Source organism: Emydura macquarii, unplaced genomic scaffold (genome assembly GCF_026122565.2).
Source record: "Emydura macquarii macquarii isolate MOO-44397 ecotype Brisbane River unplaced genomic scaffold, CSIRO-AGI_Emac_v2 contig_1230, whole genome shotgun sequence".
Taxonomy (NCBI): domain Eukaryota; kingdom Metazoa; phylum Chordata; order Testudines; family Chelidae; genus Emydura; species Emydura macquarii.
In genome coordinates, this window is record NW_027131367.1 from 15,123,657 (window position 1) to 15,147,539 (window position 23,883).

General features: G+C 46.1%; 1 protein-coding gene across 1 annotated transcript in view; it reads left to right on the forward strand.

The window, feature by feature from the left end:
* MGAT5B (alpha-1,6-mannosylglycoprotein 6-beta-N-acetylglucosaminyltransferase B) overlaps window positions 1–23,883 on the forward strand; it is a 153,667-nt gene that overhangs the window by 107,584 nt on the left and 22,200 nt on the right. Inside the window, exons 9-14 of the mRNA XM_067547635.1 lie at window positions 2,975–3,106; window positions 6,272–6,405; window positions 9,691–9,821; window positions 16,406–16,561; window positions 18,165–18,311; window positions 21,263–21,379. Coding sequence (XP_067403736.1) covers window positions 2,975–3,106; window positions 6,272–6,405; window positions 9,691–9,821; window positions 16,406–16,561; window positions 18,165–18,311; window positions 21,263–21,379 — 817 coding nt within the window. The remainder of the gene's footprint in view (window positions 1–2,974; window positions 3,107–6,271; window positions 6,406–9,690; window positions 9,822–16,405; window positions 16,562–18,164; window positions 18,312–21,262; window positions 21,380–23,883) is intronic.

Here is a 23,883-nt window from a genome sequence, read left to right on the forward strand (position 1 = left end):
CCTCCATTTGTCCTTTGCACCAGTGCAGTGGGGGTGTAAAACAGCTGTAATCAGAATGGTAATTGTTGTTCCCCTCTTGGGATTGGTGTAAATGACTGTTCAGCTTGCAGAGCAATGGAGAATCTGCTCCTGTGTCTTTAATAGTGACACTGATACAAATAATATGATGAGGAGCAATTCTTTCTCCAAATGTATGGCTCTGCATCCAAATTCGAACTTCAAATTGTGCACTGCTCTGAATTTCTTCCTTTAAATTCAGCTCAGCTCTAGAGAACACGTTTCATCCAAGAATCTCAAAGGACTTTATGTACTTTAATTACTCCTCACCATACTCTCTGAAGCTATAGTTCATATTATACCCATTTTAAGTTAGGGATAATAGACACACAAGAGGTTAAAAAGACTGAACAAGCCAGTGATAGAGCTGGGAATTGAACCCAGGAGTCCTAACTTTCTGTCTCCTGTGTTAGGGCCAGATTGTGCTGCTCTTGTGTTAAAAAGCGTTTTACTCCATGAATAGTTCACTTGACTCCAGTAGGGCATTGGCTGGGGTAAGGTTCTAGTATTGTAGTAGAGGTAACGGGGATCCATTGTTCTAGGTACATAAAGAGAGACGGTCCCTGCTGCAGATTGCATACAGTTTAATCAAACAGGACAGAGAGAGGTGAAGTGACATGTCCCAAATCACCCAACAGGTCAGTGGCAGAGAGAAGATTAGCATCCAGGTCTTTTAAGCCTTAGTCCAGGGGGCTAGCCTCTGAACACCATGAGTGAGAGCAGTCTCATAACTGGCAGACAATGCCTCCTCTTCAGGGTTATCGGAATGTAACTAATCCGAACAACCGTTTAACGTCCCATCACATGGGTTAGATAAGTGGAAATATCAAGTGCTGTGCACAGACGTATCTGAAACATCTGACATCCCTTGCAGATGAGCCCCATGTTTTTCATTTACCTTAGTGCCTTTGAATGGAGTAGCAGGATATTGTGGTTGGCTCTCCCTCACCATTTTAATTTTGAGCCTCTGGACTGTGGTGCTAGATTGGCGGGTATGTACTGGAGTGTCAGGAAAGCTCCGGCAGGCCAATATAATGCTGCAAATTTGGTGTCTGAGCCTGTCCTTCTTGCTTTATTTATTTATCTTTTGAGCATGGCTGTCAGAGAGAAAAGTCGTTCTATTCCTGTCATCTCCCCAACCAACCACTTAGTGTAAAATTGCCTATAGAAGTGAACTTAAATTACCAGTGATAAAACTAGAGCCTATTCTATCTGCAGATGGCCCTTTCTCTTCTGCACCAAGCTGAAGTTTATATTCTTTGTGACAAGAGAAGTGAAGCAGTTGCAAGCATTTATCTGCAGCTAAGTCACCTTACATTGAAAATCCTTGTTGTTGCTGGCTTTGGAGTGGTCCTTCTTTAATTCATTCTGCAATGCTGGTCTACACTTAAAAGTATCTGCGGTGCTCAGAAGGTGTGAAAAATTCACGCCCGGGAACACCAGAGCTATGCCAATTTAACCTCTGGTGTAGACGCGGCTAGGTCAATGGAAGAATGTTTATATTGACCTAGCTGCAACCACTTGGGGAGGTGGATTAGCCATAGCAACAGAAAACCCCCTTTCCTCACTGTAGGAAGCATCTACGCTATGGCACTACAGTGGCATAACTACATGAATATGGCCTAAGTGTTGCTCAGTCAAAGCCAGTGCTCCAGGATGATACCTGACCACCTTGCCCCTTAAACTGGTTTATATAAGTAGATCAGATCATGTTTGGGATTCTTGCACCAAGGATCCGTCTCTCTACAGGGGCCAGGCACAAACGCTGGGGTAGCAGAGACATCAGTGTCCCCCATGTACAAGCCATACCAAATGAGGAGGAGAGGATGGAGAAGAGTTGACCTGTAGCCCAGCCTCCTCTCCACGTTGGCCACAGAGGTCATCGATCAGAGAGAGGAGTGCACTCGACAGCCTCCAAAGGCTGTTATTAAGGGAGCTGGTCAGAAAGTTTTCATCATAAGTTCTCCATCAGAATATGCAGTTTTGAGAAAACTGAATTTTTTTTCAAAATCATTATTGAGTTCCATGAAATTTTGTTTTTAAAGAAATGGGTTGGTTTTTTGTGAAGTTGAAATGCCTTGGTTTGATGTTTTCAGAACAAAAAGGTTTGATTTTTCATTTTGAACTGACTTTTCATTTCAAAGCTTCTGTTGTTCCATTATTAAAAATTAAAAAGGTACAAACTGTTTAGATTGACCCAAAACAAACAAAGACAAAAAAAACCTGGGAATTTCATTTCAAGAACAGATTGAAAATGTTGGCTTTTTGTTCCAATTCTGGATAAATGTTTTCCCTTGGAAATCTCTAAATTTTTCACTGGATGGACCAGCTCTAGTTACTGAATGACTGGCTGAGATTGCACTGGCATAAAGCTTTCGTAAGCCGCCAAATGAGAGTCAAAGTGGGATTGAAATTGTGCATAGTCCTCTCTGGACAGGGGCAGTTTCACCCACTGTGATGATTTCAGTAACAGAGATCAGACTTCTCTTTGCTTTCCTTTTCCCTGCCCCAGGATTGAGATTTATAGGATGTCTAAGCAGGTGCTAATTTACCCCCTACCTGTCCCACCAATGCTAACCAGACGCCTTGCCCTGCTTTTCTGGACACGTGCAGCTGGTGCATCCCTGAAACAGCATCATTATCTCACAGTTAATGCTTCTGAAGGGCACAGTGATTCCCAGATGACATCGTAAGAGGCAGCTCTGCCCATGCAAACACCAGGGGAGATGAACTAGTGGAATCATGAGGAAGGGATCGGGAGGAGCCCCAGTGATAACACGTGATTAAAGAGGAGATCAAAACGTCTGGGAGGGAGCCAGTTGATGGCACCTTTAAATCACTTGGCAGGGAAATGGGTGTATGGCTGATGAAAGGGCTTATATTATATGGCTGATCAATCCTTCCTGGTTCTCTCCAGTAATTTAGGGGTGCCTCCGGGACGGGGCAATTGTCCCTTGACTGTCCCTTTGCCCTTTGACCTCATTTACACTGATTACCATGGCCTACAGCAAATGAAGCAACACATGGGGCTCTCCTTTAAGAAATACAGGTAAGAAAAAAATCACTCTTCTTCTTTGCTTCTCCCTGAGTGACGCTAACGCTAATGAAAATGAGGGGCAAATAGCTCTGGCTAGAGTGAGGTGTGCTGTGTCTGGGACTGCAAACTTCATCAGACAGCTCTGCCAATGCACGTCAACCCTGACCTGCAGCTCCTCCTGCTGCTGCTATTCCAGCCATAATCTCTTCCCATCCTCCAACCATGACCACCAATTAGGCTGTACTGTGCCTAAATTGGTGGTAGGTTTATACAGGCACAGACTCAGACTAGGATGAGAGACTTCTTAAAATAAATCTGACCTCAGCCAGGATTTGAAACCAAATTCCCAGAGGGGAAACGCTCACAGCACTGGGCCATTGTCTCACTTTGCTCCCTTCTTTCTCTCTCCCCCTCTTTTCCCTGTCTGTTCTTTCTTGCAGCAAGTCCAGCCGAAACTCCCCCAAACTTGCAGCCTTTCCCTTCCCCTACCAATGAGCCCACTGTAAATCTTCAGCACATCCCAAGGAGGAGTTCAGCCTTTTGTTTCCAGCCTTGCTTATGTGCATGGCTCTGACAGCTGGTAAATTGCCCAGAGAACTGCCTCCACCCTGCTTCCCAGTGGCTGTCATAACATGACCAGCAAGGAGGGAGCACAGCCTCACCTGCCACTGTCGTACGATCAGAACTAATTCTAAGGCTCTGTAAAGGGGAAGCAAATGCCATTAGGGAGGAGTGTGCATGTGTGTATGTAAATAATATATTTGCACTCTGTAGGTGTGATCTCCCAACATCACAAAAGAAAAGAGAGGTCTCTTTGTATTTGCAAGAAAGACACCCCCCTTTCTCATGCCCATTTCCTTCCTTCCTCTTTGCCATTCAAAGAGACATGGTACATCAGCAGTCAGGAAAATATGTAATTTGATTTAGCACTGATAGTTCTGCTATTTATTGCATTTTTGCCCATCACGTGCACTATCCTACACAATGTTATTAGAGAGAAAAATGACAGGTGGTGTTACTGGTTTTATTATAAATGCATTTGCTCAGTGCACTTTGCTTGCTGCTGCTTCTTTCTCTTTCTGCGTTCCCTTTTCTTCTTCTCTCTTGCCATGGTAATGCCTACCTCAGCATTCCCGGGATATTCAGAAAAGCATTAAAATGTCTCCTGGAGATGGATAATGCTTTCCCAAACATCTGGCAGGTGAAAAGCCTCAAATGGGAAACTGCTTCTTGCAATAGGGAGCAGTGAATCTCTTCCTTTCCAGAAGTGACATTTGGGATATTTCTTTCCCCGGCTGCCAAATGTTGGACCAGTGCTTTGCTTCCAGCTTCCCCTTTTGACCTAGAGTTCCAGTTCTCTGTGGGCCTAATGGTAACACTTTGCATTATGAGTGGCAAGACCTTGGTCCCAAATTTGCTGAGACAAGGAACTGCCAGGCCAGGCCAGACTGACCATCCATCTAACCTGCTGTCTTTTTCAGACAGTGGCTATCACCTAAGCATGTTGTGTTTAGCGCAATAGTACTGAGGAAATAGTACCTAGGAAATACAGACCCATAATCCATCTAGTCTGGTATCCAGTCTCTGACAGTGGCTAACACCAGATACTGCAGGATACCTCATGATAGACAATTGTTCAATACCATCCCTATGGTGATGTTTCTTCCTGGCCCAGGCTATTAGTGGTTAGTTAATGTCCATTATACATTTTTCTCCCAAGTGCAAATATTCTTATTATTCATATAAATACCGAATCTTCTTTAAAAATGCTCTTAATCTCTTTGCTGCATTAATATCTGGTGGCAATGAGCTCCACAGGCTAACTCTGGAGCAAATTAGAAGAACAACAGCTGCTTTAGCGAAGAAGCCTAATCCAACTCCTTGAGTTAGAGGGATAATGCCCATTGGTTGTTTTTCACAGCACTCTGTCCACATGGCAATACACTCAGCCAACAAATGCACTCCTTCAAGATGGAAACATTACATCGTCGGGGCAAATTCTCATTGGCCTATCAATGATCCTGCCATCTAGATACTTCCGAGTAGCCGCTGGCTACTGTGACTGCCCACTGCAGTGCTAGCCATCCGAAAGGCGACTGAGCGGTGGAGAGAATAAGCTGCACACTCTGAAGGGATGTAGTTCCAGGGGTGCTTCTGCTGCATGCCTGGCGAGGTGCAAAGCCCCCTGGAGCTTGCACTGAGGCAGTGCAGGTCAGCAGTGTCCCTAGCTCCGGTGTTGCTAAATGCCACAGCAGAGCGTAGGGGGTGTTGCTGATCAAAGTCAATTGGCAGAAGTGGATGGGACCCAGGACTGGAGTAGCAAGGGTTGCTGGTCATCATTGGCCTGTGTTGGCAGAGCTGCATAGGCAAAACTTTTCAGTGTCCTCCTGCATCACGCCCAGCTCTAGCCATTGTAATCAATCCACTGTCACTTGCACTAACAGTCCCTACGTCTCTCTCAGGCTACGTCTTCACTGACGGCGGCAAATTCGCCGCCATCAGATCGATCTATCTGGATCGATCGAGCGGTCGGTGAAGACCTGCTCAATTGATCCGGCAGTCGATGTGTTAAAACCACCCCCTCAAGTGGCGCAGCACAGTGACAATGCTGCGTAGAAGAGGAATTACGAAGCCGACGGGAGTTACACAAGCGACTCTGTGTAGTTTGCATAACTCCTGTCGACTGCCACCAGATTTGAAGGTAAGTGTAGACCAGGCCCCAGTCATCAGCATTGACGGCTCTATCACCTTTCTTCCCAGGCCCCCAGCTGTTAGGCGGTAAGGCAGTACGTACTCCTTCCACTTCAGCAAAGCCTTTGGCCCTCGGCATTCAAACACACAGTACGACACCAGGGCGACACTGCCTTGGCCTCTCTATCATCCCCTGGGGCGTGCATTTGAGCACATAATGCAGCGCGCTAGGAGGATGCTCAAACCAGTAATTGGGCACTGATACAAGGGACTGTCCCTGCATGGGCTGGACTCTAGGACTCTCAGATCTCTCTCAAAGCAGCAGTTCCACTAAATTAGCATCTCCTCAAGCCCTGAGCAGCACAAAAGCCTCTCCTTGGCCTGCTGGCGTCAGAGGGTGAACCTGTAGCTTGTGGCTTGAATACTCTTTGTTTGTAGAATGGGAGCATAATATAACCATCACCCTTTGCTCTCTTGCCTGGGCAGGTGTCGTGTTCGGGTCATTGATACCTTTGGGACAGAGCCAGCCTACAACCTTGAGGAGTATGCCACTCTGCACGGCTACCGGACAAACTGGGGGTACTGGAACCTGAACCCCAAGCAGTTCATGACTATGTTTCGTAAGTGATCACTTGTTTGGCAATTGTTTCTAAAAGGGATTTTATTTATTTATTTTTGTATTTGCAGGTCGGGTGATAGAGCTGAGTAAACAATCGATTTGTTGGTCCAGCAGTCAAACCGGGACAAAAAGGGGATTAGTTTCAAATCAGAACTGATTGTTTTTCTCGCCAAAATGAAAAAAACAACAACAAAAATGTGTTCCGGTCAAATTACATGTTTGGAATTTTGATTCCAAACATTTCCAAAATGAAACGTTTTGACGTTTTCAAAATTTTTGTCTTTAAGGATTCTTGGCCAAAAATATTTGACAAATTCAACTCGAATTGGCAAATAGTCCCTGTGCTGCCAAAAATGTACTTTTCAATAAGTTTAATATTTGCTGAATTTTTTTTTATTATTATTATTATTATTTTTGCCTCGCTCTGTTTCTTGATCACTAGGTTATCTTTGCAGGCCAAAGCCAACGCTCAAAAACGGCAAATGGGTTCTCTGCATGACTCTCTCAGTCAGCCACCCATGTCACTGCTGCCCCCGCCTCCACCCAAAGCAACTGCTTTGGAATAGGAAGAAACTCCTGAAATTAGAGAGCTAGAATAGCTTGAAGGAAAACAGATCTTGTTTTGCTCAGAGCCCACAAACAGGTGAAAAGAGTGCATTTTCAAGCACAGTTGACACCTTATACCTGCTGGGACGGGCTTTAATTTCCATTTGTACGCAGTATCTTAAGAGCAGTGGATACCTGGGTTTGTACCTCAGTCCCCTGGCCTGTGGCTCCCCCTGTGCCAGCAGGGACTGGGAAATGTTATGCAGGCAGGGGAAGTGAGCATCTCAGATGGCCCGTCTGTGTGCCCTCTGGCCAGTTGAGGGGTGGCATTGACCAGATCTCGAGGGAGTCCCCTCTAGTCCTTCTCTTCTAGAGCTACGGAGGCTGCAGTATCAAGTGACCTTGCGGCTCATAGGATCGAAGTAGGGGGACATGTCTGACAGACCTCTGAGCCCTGCGAGAAATATAGAGGACTCCTGAAGTGGGATGTAGCGAGAAAATAACACCCCTTCCCACCATACTAAGTCTGTGACACAAAAGGGATGCTAGGTTTATTCCCATGTTGCACCACAACCCAGAGTTGATTTCCCAAGCATGCTGGATGAGATGCATGCTGCTTCCATCTGACCTTAACCTTGACAATGTGCTCCAAAGAAACTCCTGCCTAATGGGCTCCGTTACTTTAATTAGCTTTACTACTTTACTATCCCACTCCCACTGTTCTGCTAATTATGTTCTCAGTCTGCCCCAGCAGTTCCCCTCCTCCTGTAGGTTTCGGGAGTGAAGGACTTTGCATGGCCATGGCCATTTTTCAGCACGGGGATTCTGCAGGGAGCTGTCTGAGCTAACCTATCATTTCTCCTGCAGCAGCGGGGGATTTTATGGCTAGGAAACAAAAGCATGGGGAGAGAATGCTGGAAAGGAGGAAGTTGCTATTATGGCAAAAATAGCAGCATGCTGAAGGACCTGCTGTACCTGTGCCATGTTTGGATGACCCATGCTAGTGTGAAAGGGGAGCTGTATCAGCCCAGCAGCAGGGACACGGACTCCTGTCTCTGTCTCAGTATTAGTACCTAGCTCTTAGGCAGTGCTTTTCATCTGTAGCTCTCAAAGTGTTTTACAAAGCAGCTCACTATCATCTGCCATTTAATAGATGGGGAAGCTGAGGCACAGGAAAGGACATGACCAAGGTCACCCAGCAGCAGAACTGGGAATAGAACCAACATCTCCTGAATCCCAGTCCAGTGCTTGGTCTACTAGACTACACACCTAGCAGCTTCCCCTGATATCAGGGCCCTGTTGTGCTAGGCACTGTACACACACAGTAAGGACAGTCCTTACCCCAAAGACCGCACACTTTAATAGACAAAGGTATGATTATTATCCCCATTTTACAGAGGGGGAACTGAGGCACAGAGCGATTAAGCAACTCACCCAAGAAGCCAGCAACAGAGCCAGGATTAGAACCCAAATCCCTAGAGCCCTGGTCCAGTGCTTTAACCACAAGAGCACCCTGCCCTCAGGTTAGGTGGGCTTCATGCCTCATTCTCGAAGGGAGGTGCAAAGAGGTTCCATGCCCACTCTCGTACTGAGCCCCCTGTGTCAGCAAGGCCCATCATGCCACAGGTGGGATTCACCAGGGATGTGCCAGGGGAAGGGTAGTTTTGAAATCAGCTGCTCCTTGTGTGCAGGAAAGAGCAGCCTTGATCCAAGTAGGCGAAGAGAGTGGAAAAAGCCTTTGGAGAAAGTTGGGTGGGGAGGTGAAACACAAAGAGTATTTTTTTCAAACAAAGAATTTATTTTCAGAGGGAGAGTCGCCTATCTAGAAAAGACCAGGCAAGATTTTAGAGGCTGGTGCTTCAGATTTACCCAATAATCCGCCAAGTGCTTGTCTGCAGTAAGTCTGGTGACCGATCACACTCTCTGTGACTCCAATATTTTTTTCCCTGGCTGGGTATAATCTATTTGGCAGCCTAAAAAGCGCCTTGTATTTTACAGAGACCCGCAGGCGGTTCACATCTCATATATTTTAATAGCTCCTGTTTGTTTTTTTCTTTTTTTCTTTCTTTCTTTTTTTTTTAATCCAAGGAACCTTTCAGAGTCTCTTTGCTTTACTTAAAATGCCTCAGTGCTACAGAATAATCAAAGTCTCATGGCTTGCACTTTCGACTTGTTCCAAACACCTCCAAATATTTCATTGCTCTGATCAGCCCTGACCCACATTCCCCTGCAGAGCACATCTGAAAGCAACTGCTCCATCCCCGCTCCCTGTCTCTCTGCAGAGTGAGAAGCACTGACACCCAGGGCTGAGTGCACAGTGACGCTTTCATGGTTAAGGTGCTCACCTGGGAAGCAGCGATTGAGGACACAGAGGCAGCTGGACTATTACCAGATAGGAAAGTGAAGGAGGGAAAGGGGAATCCTGGATCCAGTCTAGGATTTATCTGTGAAAGTCATGGAGAAACAGTGTGAATGTCAGCCCAGTGACCCCCCAGTGCCTCCCTGACACCAGGGCTAAGCTCAATAGCTAAACTCCCAGCTCTGTGGGCCAGGCACTGGAAATGTTTTCACCTCATCAGTGGACCCTGGTGACAGTCCCGTTCTTCAGTATCAATGACCTCAGTGGGGGAAGGCTGCATGTCACTCAGGCTTTGGGAGGATAGATAGTGACCTAGAGGAGACCCCCTCGGTGCGTTGTCAAGAGCCAAACCCCTGTTTCTTTTCCCCTTGGTTTCTGTAGCTCACACTCCCGACAACTCCTTCATGGGCTTTGTGTCCGAGGAGCTCAACGAGACCGAGCGGCAGTTCATTAAGTCCAACAAAGCAAGCAACATGGCAGTGGTGTACGGGAAGGAAGCCAGCATCTGGAAGGTGGGTGCCTTCACTGACGTGGCCAGTCCACAGTAAGAAGCACATAGTCGCAAACAGCCAAATGATGTCCCTGGAGGCGATGAAAGTTTTGCCATTGGTTTCAAAGGGATCAGAATCTGGGCTAATGAGCGTAGACTCCTAGAAATCAGTGCTTAGAAAAGACCTCACTGGCCATTTAGTGCATCCCTCCCTCGGGCCCATGTAGGATTATTCCCCGTACTATTCTCCCTACTGACTTGTCCAGTCCACTTTCAAGTGCCCCAGCAAGGCGGCTTCCACCACTTCCCATGGGAGAACACCCTATTGTCTGAAACTTCCCTGGTGGGCAGCTTATCCCCTCACCGCCTGCACAGCAGTCTTTCTTGTGCCTTCTTCTGAGGCAGCTGGACCTGGCCCCTGTCAGCAGTGGGATACTGGCCTAGATGGACCCATTGGGCTGATCCAGTATAACACGAACTGTGTTCTTAACGTGCTGTAAGGAACCTTTTTAAGGAAGTGAAGGAGCCAAATCAAAACAGAACGGATTTCCCAGGCATCTTATGGAGTGGCTCAGCTTCCAGCCACAAAACCAGTTCAGAGCTGGACGCTCACCGTCTAGGAGCTGCACTGACAGCATCAGCTGATGGCAGATCTTTATCGTTTATATTGTAGTCGTGCCCAGGAGCCCCAAGAAGAACAGGAGTCCTATTGTGCCAGTGCACAGACTAAGAGACGGCCCCTGCCCCCAAAGAACTTGCAATCTAACTGGACCAAGCAGACGGAGGGAAAAGAGAGAGGGAAAGTAACTTGTGCAAAGTCACACAGCAGGTCAGGAGCTCAGGTCAGAACAGAGTTCAGGTTTCCTAAGTACTAGTCCAGGGCTCTAGCCACTGAACCACACTGCCTCTTGTCATCAGGTGGTAGTGACTTTTAGTCACCACAGAAGTGGGTCAGATTTGAGGCTGTTGCCTGTAGACGCAAAACACCTTTCCACTGCTCCATCCCTGAGACAGGCAACCGACTTCCTGAACCAACACCCCTCCATCGCTAGGTGGACGAACAGCATGGCTATAACCCTTCTCAACAGGCCAGGCACACCCCCTTAAAAGAAAACAACCCTACAGTCACTGGTGTAGTCAGTGGTGGTGTAAGCCATTGAGGGCGACCGTAGCTCCACCCTCTTTATTTGGCTTCCATTATCAATAGGCAGAGGCTAATTATCACCTCTCTTGATTTTTTTTTGTCTGTGCGACCTTCATGGGATGTTCCAGCTGCAGGTACTGTATTGCGCTAATCTATTCTTTTTTTAACTGTATATTTCAGACTAAATATAAATTATCGATAGAAAATGCATGTCTGCTACCGAGCTCACATCGTCTGTAGGTGAAACCCACCGTGCTACCAGTCGGGGGTTATAGCCTGATACTCTTGTGTTCTGTTCTCCCCTGTGCCCACCCTTTCTATTACCGGCTCCACTCAATCTGTCCTCACAGCCTGTTTTAGATGCTGCAGTCTGCGTTCCATAGAACAGCAATATCTCTGCAACAAACCGTCCTTTCAACACACAGTTGCAGCCCAGTTATATAAATCCCTGCAACAATTACATGTATTTAGAAAGTTACCCAGCACATACTTTCTGTGTCACCGCACAATCTTGCAGAAAAAAGACCTTTTGCTGATGGCTAGGCTTTTTTCCCCTTAGTAGATGACAGCTCTTTGACTTCACTTTTGTGCTTTCACTTTTTTTTTTTTTTTGGCACGGACCTATTCATGTGATTCCAAAACTCGCCTCACCCTGTGGGCCACGCTGATTTCTCATTGCCTCGCTCCTCCTTGCTTCTTACAGATTTTTAAATATATGTTATTAAAACTCTTTCAGTGTTGGGAGCCAGCCACTGTAAAAGGGCCAAGGAATAGAACTGAGTCAATTTGCTTCCCAGTAGACAGAGGTCTGGATCAAAACGCTGGATCCCAGAACCCCCAATCTGTGAGGTGGATCTGAACCAGTTGCTTGAGACACCACCCCTCATTATCAAGCAGGATTGGGCAGCTGTTCTATCTCATGATAGAAATGCCTTCCTCCTGATTCTTCACTGTCCTGCACCTTGTGTAGTTATTCACACCTGTGCAAAATGGGTATAAAGGGCTCCAGTTGTGATTTGGTAAGCTTTAACACCCACCGCTGTAAGTGACAACATAGAATCAGAGAATCGTAGGACTGGAGGAACTTCAAGAGTTCATCTAGTTCAGTTCCCTGCACTCATGGCAGAACTAAGTATTATCTGGACCAGTGGCTCTCAAACTTTTTGTATTGGCGACCTCTTTCACACAGCAAGCCTCTGAGTGTGACCCCCCTTGTAAATTAAAAATGCATTTTTTATATTTAACACTATTTTAAATGCAAAATTTATAATCCTATTATTTAAAATGAATTGACCTTTTCTCACTGCTTTTAAATTAAGACTAAAACACATTATCGAATTATTGTTCTAAGCAGAAAAGTTTTTTTGTAATAGTTACTGTTTAATAGTGGAGGGTGCAAAGAAATGTTGTCAATATCACTTTTCACAGCAGACTTAGCACCCCATTGCCACCCTTATGCTACCTCCAGAGCTGGGCAGCTCACAATCCCCACGTAACAACCTCGCAACCCCCAGTTTGAGAACCTCTGATCTAGACCATCCCTAGACAAACAGGTGTTTGTCCAACCTGCTCTGAAAAATCTCCAATGACAGAGATTCCACTGCCTCCCTAGGCAGTTTATTCCAGTGCTTAACCACCCTGACACTTAGGAAGTTTTTCCTAATGTCCAACCTAAACCACCCTTGCTACAATTTAAGCTCATTGCTTCTTGTGCTATCCTCAGAGGTTAAGGAGAACAATTTTTCTCCCTCCTCCTTGCAACAACCTTTTATGCACTTGAACATATCATGCATCAGTGGAGAACTGAGCCTGGTTTGTGGGTTTAAGTCAATGAGCCTCATTTACACTAAGGTAAAGTATGCCCACTTGGCACAGCCAGAGCATGAAGAGAGGCCTTAGTGTAAATCAAAATCAAGCCCAATGGGTTTGCTCCTGTTTATCAGCAAGTGCTCATGAAACCCACTAGTCATTATGTGTTACAAGTCCCCCTCTGGGCTGATCCGCAGAAGATATGAGTTGTTACATGCTGCTAACTTTGGAGTTTTAGCAACTTGTGCTTTTTAGTTCTGGAGGCCCCAGGTTCAATTCCCAGTGTGTTGGCCAAGATGGCCACAGTCATACTCACCAACCTGGGTCAGAGTTGTACAATCTAGCTCTGGGTAGGGTAGAGTCCATGTGGTCCAGTGACTGAGGAGCTGGGGGCAGAGGGAGGGGGTGTGTGACTCAGGAGACTTGGATTTGGCATTAAAAATTCTGTGTGACCTTGGGCAAGCCAGTCCCCTTCTCTGTGCCTCGTTCCCCCATCTATAAAATGAGGCAAATGATGCCCTCCCTTGTAAAGTGCCCCTGAGGTCTTGAGACGAACAGTGCAATATAAGAGCTAGTATTAATAGTTAGTTGTAGTATTTATGTCCTGCAGACAAGCCAAGTCCTTATGACAAGCACAGGATCAAATACAATTTCTCAAACAGAATCTTTCTGAAGTTCAGAAACATTTGATTAGCTTCCCACCCTTCCTCATTAGTGTTCATTTTTCTATCCCTCTGAATTTCCAGCTTCCATCTAGCATCAGGAGCAGAGGCGCTAATAAGTAAAAAAAAGCCATTTACATCAGATTTCCAGCACAGTTTTGTAGGCCAGCACAATTCAGATCATTTGGATTAAGCTGCAGATAAGTATCTGCATGCTTATTTCATCCAAACCTGAGCTCAAAACATTTTGAGACTCAGTCCTCACTAGATTTCAGTGTAAAAATTGCTTTTCCCAGATACCTCTGATTCTCAGACTCTGGAATAACGCCCCCCCCCCCCCGCCCCCCCCCCCGCCCATTTGTCATTATTTTTAAACTCTGCTCTGAAGTGTAATGTAAAAGTTCATGGAATATAAAATGTAGTAAATCTCAAGTGGTATTTTGTAGAAGCTTTAAAACATGCAATAAGAGATTTTTTTTTAAAAAGCAAAGATCTTCAGAACACTCTTGTGATGGAGCCAAAGATGGAGTGTGTGTCAAGTAGGGCCAAATCCTGTTTACTTCAGTCAGCGGAGTATTGAAAACAAGGGACCACTTGTGGCCCCAGTTCAACAGTCCATCCCTACTCAGCAAAGCACTTGTACTCATGCCTAATGCTAAGAACGTGCTTAAGTGCTTGAATGCTTTGCTGAAGTCGGCTTAGGTAAGGTAAGCAGGAACTGGCCTATGGTTACTAGGTACCAGCTGTCCCTGGATTCTTCAAGCATCCTGGCTTCTGTCTGTTCAAGCATAAACTCTGTGGGGCTGAGATGGACATTGGGCTAGATCCTCAGCTGGTGTCAGTCTGCATCTGGCCCATTGTTTTATGTATCATGGAGAGCTGAGTGCATTGTTGGTGCCTCCCATTATATCCCTGCACCCCCAGCTCAGGTGGGCTAATCAGCAGCGTGCCTCTGGGGTTCTGTGGATTGGAACAGCTACATTCCACAGACGTCAGTCCTTCACGGGCCCTTTTGCCTCTGCTCTCCAATCAGGTCTACGGTGGTATGTTTTCTTCTTTTAATGCTGCTGAGAAGTTGTTTTTTCCCTCCGAGGCTTGTAAAGAGCCTGGAGAGGGAAATAAGCTGCGGGGAGAGAGATGACTGCACTGTCGAGTGTAGTGCTGATCACAGCTAAATTCAAAGGGGAAACAGTTTCTCTTTTGTTGTTGTTAGCAGGAAAGATAATCTCAGTGAAATCCATGCTTGGAATTCTTGAATGGCACCGTATTGATCTGCAGGGCTATTCATTTGATAGAGCGATAATGAAGTCTTTAACAGCAATATACAACTCTTAAAGGATAGCATCAATTGAGCTCCAGGCTTAATCAGCCTCATGCCCTCCCCCCTACTTTTCTAAAAAGCAAAACATGCTGAAGTTTTGCATTTTCACCCTGAACGTACAGAGATGGAAACCTGGCGCCACTCTGCAGCAGGAGTGGCTGGCAGCTTGGGATGGGGCGCAGCAGTAACAGAAAGTGCCTGTCTGCTTTGTCTTGTTGAAATAACTTCAGCAAAGGAGACAGAGCTACTTGAGTTTTCTGATCAATGACATGTATCACATCATCTGTCTATCTATTTCTGTTAGCCATTTGACAGGGGAGGAAAAGGAGAAGGTCCTGGGAAGACAGATGAATAGTTTGCATACAGCCCGGACTTTACTTTTTTTCTTTTTTTAACAGTTAACCTGTGGAACTCACTGATGTGGTAGTTTATTTAGGCAAATATCTTATGCGTTATTTTTCAGAGGATTAGATGTTTATATGAATAATAGCACTTGCATTTGCACAAAGTGGGATACAAATTATAAGGGATCTCAGCCTTCATGCTTTAGTATATAAACTGACCTCTGGATGAGGTCAGGAACATACACACTCCCCACCACTTCCCATTGATATGTTATTGTAACATCAGGTTGCATTATAGAGGGTTTGTGAGTTCCACTGGTTAATATCAGAGCAGGGTATTGGCCTGGACAGACCATTGATCTGTTCTGGTACGACATTTCTTAGACAGTTTCTCTATGTGGGGCTGAGTGTGTCCAATGCCCAGGCATGTTGCCTGTGATTCGGGGACCTGATTTTGCTCTTACTCATATCTGTCAATCAGGAGTAACTCCACATCATTCAGTGGGATTATAGGAGTGTGAAAGTGTTTTATAGTCTAGGAATCCTAAAATTCTGTGGGGGGATTTCCTGCCCTGCAGAGTGAGTTCCACTGAATAACAGTGAGTTCCTGTACATAAAGACTCCCTTCTTGCTAGAGAGGAGATCATTTAGTGTATGTCTACACAGCAGTGTAAATCCAGGGTAAGTGGAACTTGAGTCAGCAGACCCTGGGTTAGAGAACCCCAGACTTGTGTGTCGACACTGATTGTCAACCCTAGGTTAAGAATCTTCCAACCTGGGCCCAAGTCCAAGGCTCCAGAGTCCACAGTGCAGTACATAGACCCGAGTCCAACCAACCATATCCCAGACTTCCTACAGCCCTCCCAAAAGGTAGTCGCTCTGGCCCTGTGTTCTTGGTGCAGTGTAGGAAAACTTGACTGTCCAACAAACTTGGCTGTCCAGAGGACAAAGGAAGTCGGCCCATGGGATTCTGGGATACTTTTGGCAGACTTCCAGAGCACGAGTGCAACTGGGTGGCGTCTGCACTGCAAAGCAATAGGGCTTCAACCCTGGGTTTCAGCTAGATTCAGGCTCAGACTCTCCACCCCTGTGGGGTTCTGGGGCCCTGGGTCTGAGCCCTGGGTTAGTGTGATTTGTGTGTAGGGTTAGGCTTGAGCCTGAGTTTGAACTCTGGGCTTACATTGCAGTGTGGACAAACCTTTAAAGACTCCAGGATCATGAGATCAGAATAAAGAAATACCCCTTTATTTTGGCACTGTGGAAACAAATACATCTCTTTTTTCTGGGCTCACTTGTAGCTGATTTTCTTTGCTTTCCTCCCCTCAGGGCAAAGAGAAGTTCCTGGCCATCCTTAACAAGTACATGGAAATCCACGGCACTGTTTATTATGAAACCCAACGTCCTCCTGAAGTCCCAGCCTTTGTCAAAAACCATGGCCTTCTGCCTCAGCACGAGTTCCAACAGCTTCTGAGAAAAGCCAAGGTGCTCAAAATAGGGGGGTGGCCCTTTCACGTGGATTTCTGACAAAGTACAACATTATTCCTCCATAAAATAACCAGCTGCTGGGCAGGGAGACCAGAGTTGCCTTGAGAAATGTAATCTGAGGGGGAATTCATTATCTGAAGATCTTTTAGCTGGAGGAGGCTGAGGTTAATGCCACTGAAACCCTTCCTTGCAGGCCACATCAACTGCAGTAATTATTCAGGAGTTGAGCAAATATCTGCAACAGAGAATTTATCAGATGAATTTCTCCTTTGCACGAATTGTCCATGGTCAGTTCACAAAATCCTCAAATGTATTTGTTGTTCAAAATCATTCACTAATTTCTCCAGCAAATAATTCTTAGTCAGCAAGTTATTCAGATCAGATACACAACTTATCCTGTGACATATGTAACTAACTCATGCGATTTACGTAGCTAGAACTCAGATAAATGACTTGAGGAACCAACCTGCACAGCCCCAATTTTAAATGCTAAGATTGATTGTCAGACTGATAGTTCATGCTCTGTTGATTAATTACATCCAATCCGAAAAGAGAAACAATGCCACGTGATTTTTGTGACATTCCAAAAATGGTGCAAATTTTGGATTTTAAATTTTACAGTTGAATATAATATTTGGAAATGGCTCTTGGGAAATAGTCATACTTTTGGGTTAAAAATTTTTTTTTTTGTGAGCAGTTGCTCTACTAGATTTTAAAAGACTGAGCATTCATGGAAAGTAAAGGTGAACTAGATCACGCCCGTTGTCACACCAAAGTTGGCTTTTGAGTTCCACTGAATGTTCACAGAAAGTTTTGGCCAATATTTGCTCAGCTCTGTCCAGGAGCGTGGGGTCTGTGGATTGATTGATTAACAGCATAATTTGGTCCTGAAATGGTCAGTACTGATATCCCAACCTGAGCCTAGCAACATAGCACTTGCTAGAGTCAGGCAAAGTGCATGCTTCCCGGCCCCTCCCAGCATTGCGAACCCACTGGTATGCAACACCCCTATTATATTCCAGCCCTTGGCTTTTTCTGAGTAAGGACTTCCACCTGTGCTTGAATTATGTGATGTGGGAATGCCCACTGGCACACTAGAGTCCCAGATTCATTTCATTCAGGAAATAAAACCAGGTTTCTAAACTTGAGAAGCTAGAGCATTTCGCTGCTGTTCTACCTAGGTCTGCTGCTGTTTTAGGCATGATTCGATTAGATATCTAGCAAACCAGCAGCTTTCAATGTGGAAACAGTAGGACGAATACAAGCATGATGTAAGGAGGTGCAACTTCCATTGATATTAATGACACAGCATCTGTTATAAATGAAGGGGTGAAGGTGCAGTGTGCGCAATTTAGCTGTGATAAAAACATCATTTTGAGGAGAAGTTTATAACATGTTTAAGCTATTGTGAATTGAACTACAGAGTCTCATCTAGAGTTCAGTTAGATCAGGCTGCAGGTCTGCCGAGCTGAGCACCAGACATATAGTTCAGATTAGCGAAGTGGAGAGTCGGAGCTGGTAATGCATGAGATTACAGAGGGTATGGGTGATGGTGTTCTTGACTCAAGTTCACCAGGGTTTTTGGTTTTTCTTCCTGCAGCTTTTTATCGGATTTGGATTCCCCTATGAAGGTCCCGCCCCTTTGGAAGCAATAGCCAATGGATGTGTTTTCCTGCAGTCACGTTTCAACCCGCCGCACAGCTCCCTCAATCACGAATTCTTCAGAGGGAAGCCTACATCAAGAGAGGCAAGTGGCTCTGCAATGTTGTGTGATGAGAATATTGCCGATTGGCCTGAGTCCGGCATTTGCATCTGGATTCAAATCAGAGAGGTGGACCAGCTGCAAAAATCAGGTTCAGGATGCCAACTTCCCCACAGTTCAGGGTGTGGATAAGTGCGAGTGTGATCAGAACCTTGCCCTCCCTATCTGATCTTCCCCCTCTCCAGACCTGGAGAGTTTGGATAAAATGAGACCTGGGTTTGATTTTCAGCTCTGCCAAAAAAAAAAAATAACAAAAAACAAAACCCTGACCAATAAGGCTTTTGCAAAAAACACAGACTATGTCCTAATTGGTTACCTCAGGAAACTGACTCCAACCTGACCCTCCCGTCCCAAAGCTGGGGTTGTAGGCTCCTGGATAAATTGGGTTCTGAACTCAAATTGCTCCTGGTTGTGGTTTTCCAAAACAAGACTGATTTTTGTGTGTGTGTGTGCGAAATCCTCTCCTGGGTTTGCCCCTGGCTATGAATTTAATCTGAGCACAGTGGGAGCTCTTTAAAAGTTAAAGGGTTGAGAAAATTGAATCTTTCTATTATTAATAAAGTAGATAATGCAGTGTAAATTCCCACATCCCTGTTTTAGACTCATAGCTGAGAAGGCCCCTCTGCTGGCCACAACAAGGACCTCTGTCTCAGCTTCTGTCACAGTCTGAGGCAGTTGCTTACCAAGTGAGTTAGAATCAGCCCTAAAGCATCCTCTGCCCCCCCCCCCCCCACTCTGCTGCCCGCCCCCCTCCACTGGCTCTCAGACTGGATTGCATCTTCTGCAGCCTCTCTTCCCCAGGCAGTTGGGCGCTTCCGTTGCCTTGGCAGCCAGCCTGTTTGTCATCATTACAGTGTGGTGGCTGCATGCTTGCGTGCCATTTGTCTTGGCAAGATGCAGAGACAGTGTAGGGCTGCTGTAATTAGCTCCTGTAGAATTAATTCTCCTGACGTGTCCTCTTTGTGTTTTGCTGATACTAGCGTAATGTAGGTTGGTTTTGCGAGGGCACCCATTAGCACTCAGCGACTTGGCAAAGCTGTCAGAATATAGCGATTGCTAAGGAGAGTGTGTGTGTGTTTGTGTGTGTGTGTGTGAAAGGGAGAGAGAGTCAGACACGGAGAAAGTGCTGGAGTCATTCTTTCAATACAGCCAATCCTGCTGCTCCTTCAATTTGTATAGTTAAAATAGCTGAACTTGCCAGCCTTAGTTGCTCTCACTAGGGAGAAGTGTGCTGATGACAGCAAAGAAGGCAAACGAGAGGAATAATTAAGCGCCCTCATCTCTTTATTTATACGTATCTCAGCCTTCTGGGCAGGGCTGAAGTCATGGGAAGGTTGAAGGTCTCTAGGGTAGATGGGATATTGGGTTTGGTTTTGTGTTTTAGCCCAGCTGGTTTTGTTAGGAGAATGGGGGCTACCCTGGATTGGGTCTGTTGGTTTGCTAGATGGATGTTCCTGCCCTTGGGTTTAGCTGATGCTGTATTCTTTTCAATGCACTGCCAGGGTTACTTCAGCTCTGCATCTTTGGGGAATGCTGTGACCCAGCGGTTTGCTTTGCATTGCAACCTGCAGATGGCGAGAGGCAGAGTCTTGAGCCTGCCATCAAGAAGCCTCAACTGCGGCTTCTTTGAGTTTGTAGCTGGGCTCTGATTCACAGCCCGGCTGCATAAGCAGTGCTAGCAGTGGGTTAGAAAACCAGTCTCCTTCCGGAAAGCAGAGCTGAAATATGGAAACCTGAAGTGCTCACAATGCCAAAACCACACAGATGGTGAACTCCATCCCTGGGAAGAAGGCCAGCCCAGGGAGTAGACACTCGTTCAGGCTCCATGAGACTTCACTAGCACCTGTGCCATGGGTTCAACCTCTGCAGAGGGGAGAATTTCACCAAAAGCCATTTGGGAGGGGAAAAAAAGCAGCAGCTGTGTGCAATGCCACACAGGATGTTTTCCCAAGTCCCCCCAGCTCCAATGGATGCTATGTCTCCTCTCCCCCATTTGGACGAATGCTGTGTCTTTATCAATTACAAAGGGCTGGGAGAGCATGATCATGTCTGGCAAAGCATAATTCTCATGACATAAAATGTTCTTTTTCACATGTTCCCTGCTGTCAAAGCCCCTTTGTACCCATTATCAGTTTTCATCCTCCTTTCTTTTAGAAAATATCTCTTCTCTGCATCAGGACTCTCTCCCCTACCTGTGCATCCCTTTGCATGTCCAGCTTCAACTTCCACACTTTGCCCTGCTTCCTAAGACACGACCCGTGCTTGTTGGCTGCCTCATAGCTATGTCAATGTGGCTGAATTGATAGATTCCAAAGGCTTAAATGAAGGAGAAATGCAGGGGGGGGGAGGGGAAGATTGCTTTACAGGATGGAAAAGTGACAGCCGATGGGAAGCAATCCCCAGAACCTGAAATGTGAGGGGAAGAGTCTCCACTGCAAACAGAAATGCTCGGGTTTGGTTTTGCAAATTCGAGGGTGGTTCAGATTCTAGTTCCAATCTAGCCTGACACCAAACTTTGTGGGGTTGGATGATAGATTTCCAACTTGTCTCATCCGTGTAATGAGCACTGTGGTTTTACAAAACCTCGTCATCAGGTTTGCAAACCCCACTGGGCTGGATTTCATCTGAATCTCTGAGGCTGAGATTCACCCAACTCCCGAGGGGATTTCAGCCTTCAGTGCACATTAAGTTTAATGGGACTTGGGCATCCAAATCCACTAGGCAGTTTAAAAATATCAGTCTAAAGGCTGAAAGCAGGTGGGTTTGGATTAAAGGTTCCTCTTTGGGTCCATCTCTGCATGCAATGGTTCTCATCACTGTTCCTGCTGCCCTTAGCGCACCTTTCCCACTACCTAGCTGCAGGGAGGTCAGTGTGCATCGCCACAGCATTCTTGCAGGGAATGCCATGCCATTCATTTCTTTGTTTCCTTTTTTAGGTGTCCTCCCAACACCCCTATGCTGAGGACTTCATAGGCAAGCCTCACGTGTGGACAGTGGACTACAATAACTCGGAGGAGTTTGAAGCCGCTATCAAAACCATCATGAGGACCAAGGTAATTCCTGCTGGCAGAATTAATTGAAACACTGAGATAAGCTTGCCTGTTGCTGAGATGGAGACAACGATGCCTGGATTTGCAGGAGTCAATAACAAGCAGTTGTTAGCAGCCCATTCATCCCTCTGTGGCAGTCCCAGCCTTAGTGGCTAGTCGCTGCTCTGAAATTGTTTGCACGTGCAAGCCAGAAATCCCAGTGTCTCAGGACAGGAGGCTGCATCTCTTGGGTTTCAATGGGATTTGTCCTCCTAAGTCCATTAGGCTCTTTTGAAAATCCCACTCAATGGAGTTACACTAGTGTAACTGAGATCAGAATCAGGTCCAGCGGGTCTGGATAGCTTGGAATCTGGAGAAATGTATCTGGAGCCAACCTCCAAGCCTTTTGTGTGTCATCCACCAATGCTTAGATCGAGCTCTGGGGTCAGATTTTCCAAGAGCTCAATTCCCATGTAGACCTCTAAATAAGCTGATGGATTTTCAGCAGCTCCCACTGAAAATAACATAAGCTGCTGGGCTTTAAACACTTGAAAATTTGGCCTGTAGGTTCCTGCACGGAAGCTGAGGTCTTTGGAAAATCTCTCCAATAATGTCCACTGTTCAACTCTCCATCATCATCCCACTCTCCATCAGTCAGGGAGTTAAACCCACTCACTCAACCAGGATGCAGTTTTCTCATCATGCATCCTCCTTCCCAGTGCTGGGATATTCCACAAGCATCTCACACTGCCAACCCCATCTCTTATAAGCAGGTAGTATTTTTGTCTGCCCTATATCTCCCCATGCAAGTGCTGCAAAAGCTACAGGTCACTTCACCTACCATTCCTCTGCTGCATCTCATTTAATTATTATTATTATTTGCATTAAACAATTCAGTTGGAAAAGCCTTAAGTCCCCCCATTAAATATGAAGGGCTAAAGAAATGCATCCAAAAAAAGAAAAAAAAAAAAGCCTTTTAAAAAATGCAGCAACTGCTGTGTGAGCCGACTTCTCAAAGACTTTTAAGACATATCCATCATGAATATTTACCTCCCCAGTGGCAGGAGCCTTTCAAGTTGTCCAGATTATTAAAGTCAATTTTCCTGGAGGAGAGAAAAGTGCTGATCTCCGTTTTGCTCACAATTTGCTTTGGGTAGGATGAGGTGTCCCTGTTGTTACAAAGACTGTGCACCACAAAATAGCATCTTAATAAAAAATGGCCTGCGTCTGACAAAGACTAACTGAAGTTGGGGAATTTGCTAGCTTCTTCAAGAGTTGGTTTTTTTTTTTAAGTGGTGTTCATGTCAGATTGAGAGCAGTGGTGATCCAAGTCCTCAATCTAGAGAGCAAGCTGCATTGCGGTGTGGAGTTCCCCTGCCAATATGCCTCAGCCTGGCTGTGGAGGGACCAGATCTGTTCAATTTCTTTGGCCCATTCTGTCCTTGATTTCTCTGGGAAGCTACCCTCAATAAGGCTGATCCGCATCAGTGGGGGTAGTTTTGTGAGCACCACCTGCTCCCCTCACAACCATCGGATGGCAACACTCTTTAATTGTTTCCCAACATGAGCGGCAATTGAACTGGGGACTGGCTCTGAAGTCCAGAGCCAAGTCCAAAGCCAACTCCATTGCCCCAGGGGAAATTGCTCACTAGAAGGTGAATTGCCAGATTAAAAAATATCCCTATATCTTGAACCGTTTAAGATCCTAATTCAGTAACATACCTTGGGCTGATGCACAGGGACAGAACTCCATTTAATTCCATGGTGCTAGACTGATTTATACTTGTTTCTCGTGGTGTGAGGTTTCAGTCTCTTCTTTGGGAGGCCCAAGGCAGCTCAGGGAACATGAAGGGGAGAGGGAGAAGGGGTGAATAAAAGGAATATATCTCTTTGCTGATGACTTGCTGTCACAAGGTTCGCTCACTGCTGGGGTACCTCCTTGTGGCTGTGTCTGGGGAATCGGCTCTTGTCTGGTCTGGAGCCCGCTTCCATCATTCGCTCACTCCGTGGTGCCTCTCTCTCTCCCTGCGACTTGGGGCGATCTCTCTCTTCGGAACTCAGCCCTCCACCGAGGTCACTATACAGTCCCCACTTCCAGGCTATCGAAGTCTGTCTGGACCAGCTGTCTGGTGGGCGTCACCCATAATCCTGTGCCACTTTCCAGTGGCTGGTAGGGGAATCCAGGCCTGCCTGCTGCTCTGGTTCCAGCCCTGAAGCCCTACAATCAGCAGCCAAGGTCTGCACAATCTGTAACCTCGCTGCACTTTCCGTGGGCCTCCTACTCTGCCTCCCATGGGCTTTCTTCTCCATCATTCTGGGTAAACCCTTCCTTTTTGGGCCAGGATCCCAGGGCTCCTCCCCCTCCCTGGGTTGCCTCTTTTTCTCTCTCTAAGCCCAGAGAGTGACTGCTGGCTTCCCTTTCTGCTGCAAACTTTCTGGCTTGATCCCTTCGCCAGCATCTCCTCCAACTGGGCTTGCTCAGCCATTAGTCATTTTCAGTCGATCAGACCCTCCATCTGTAAGGTTAA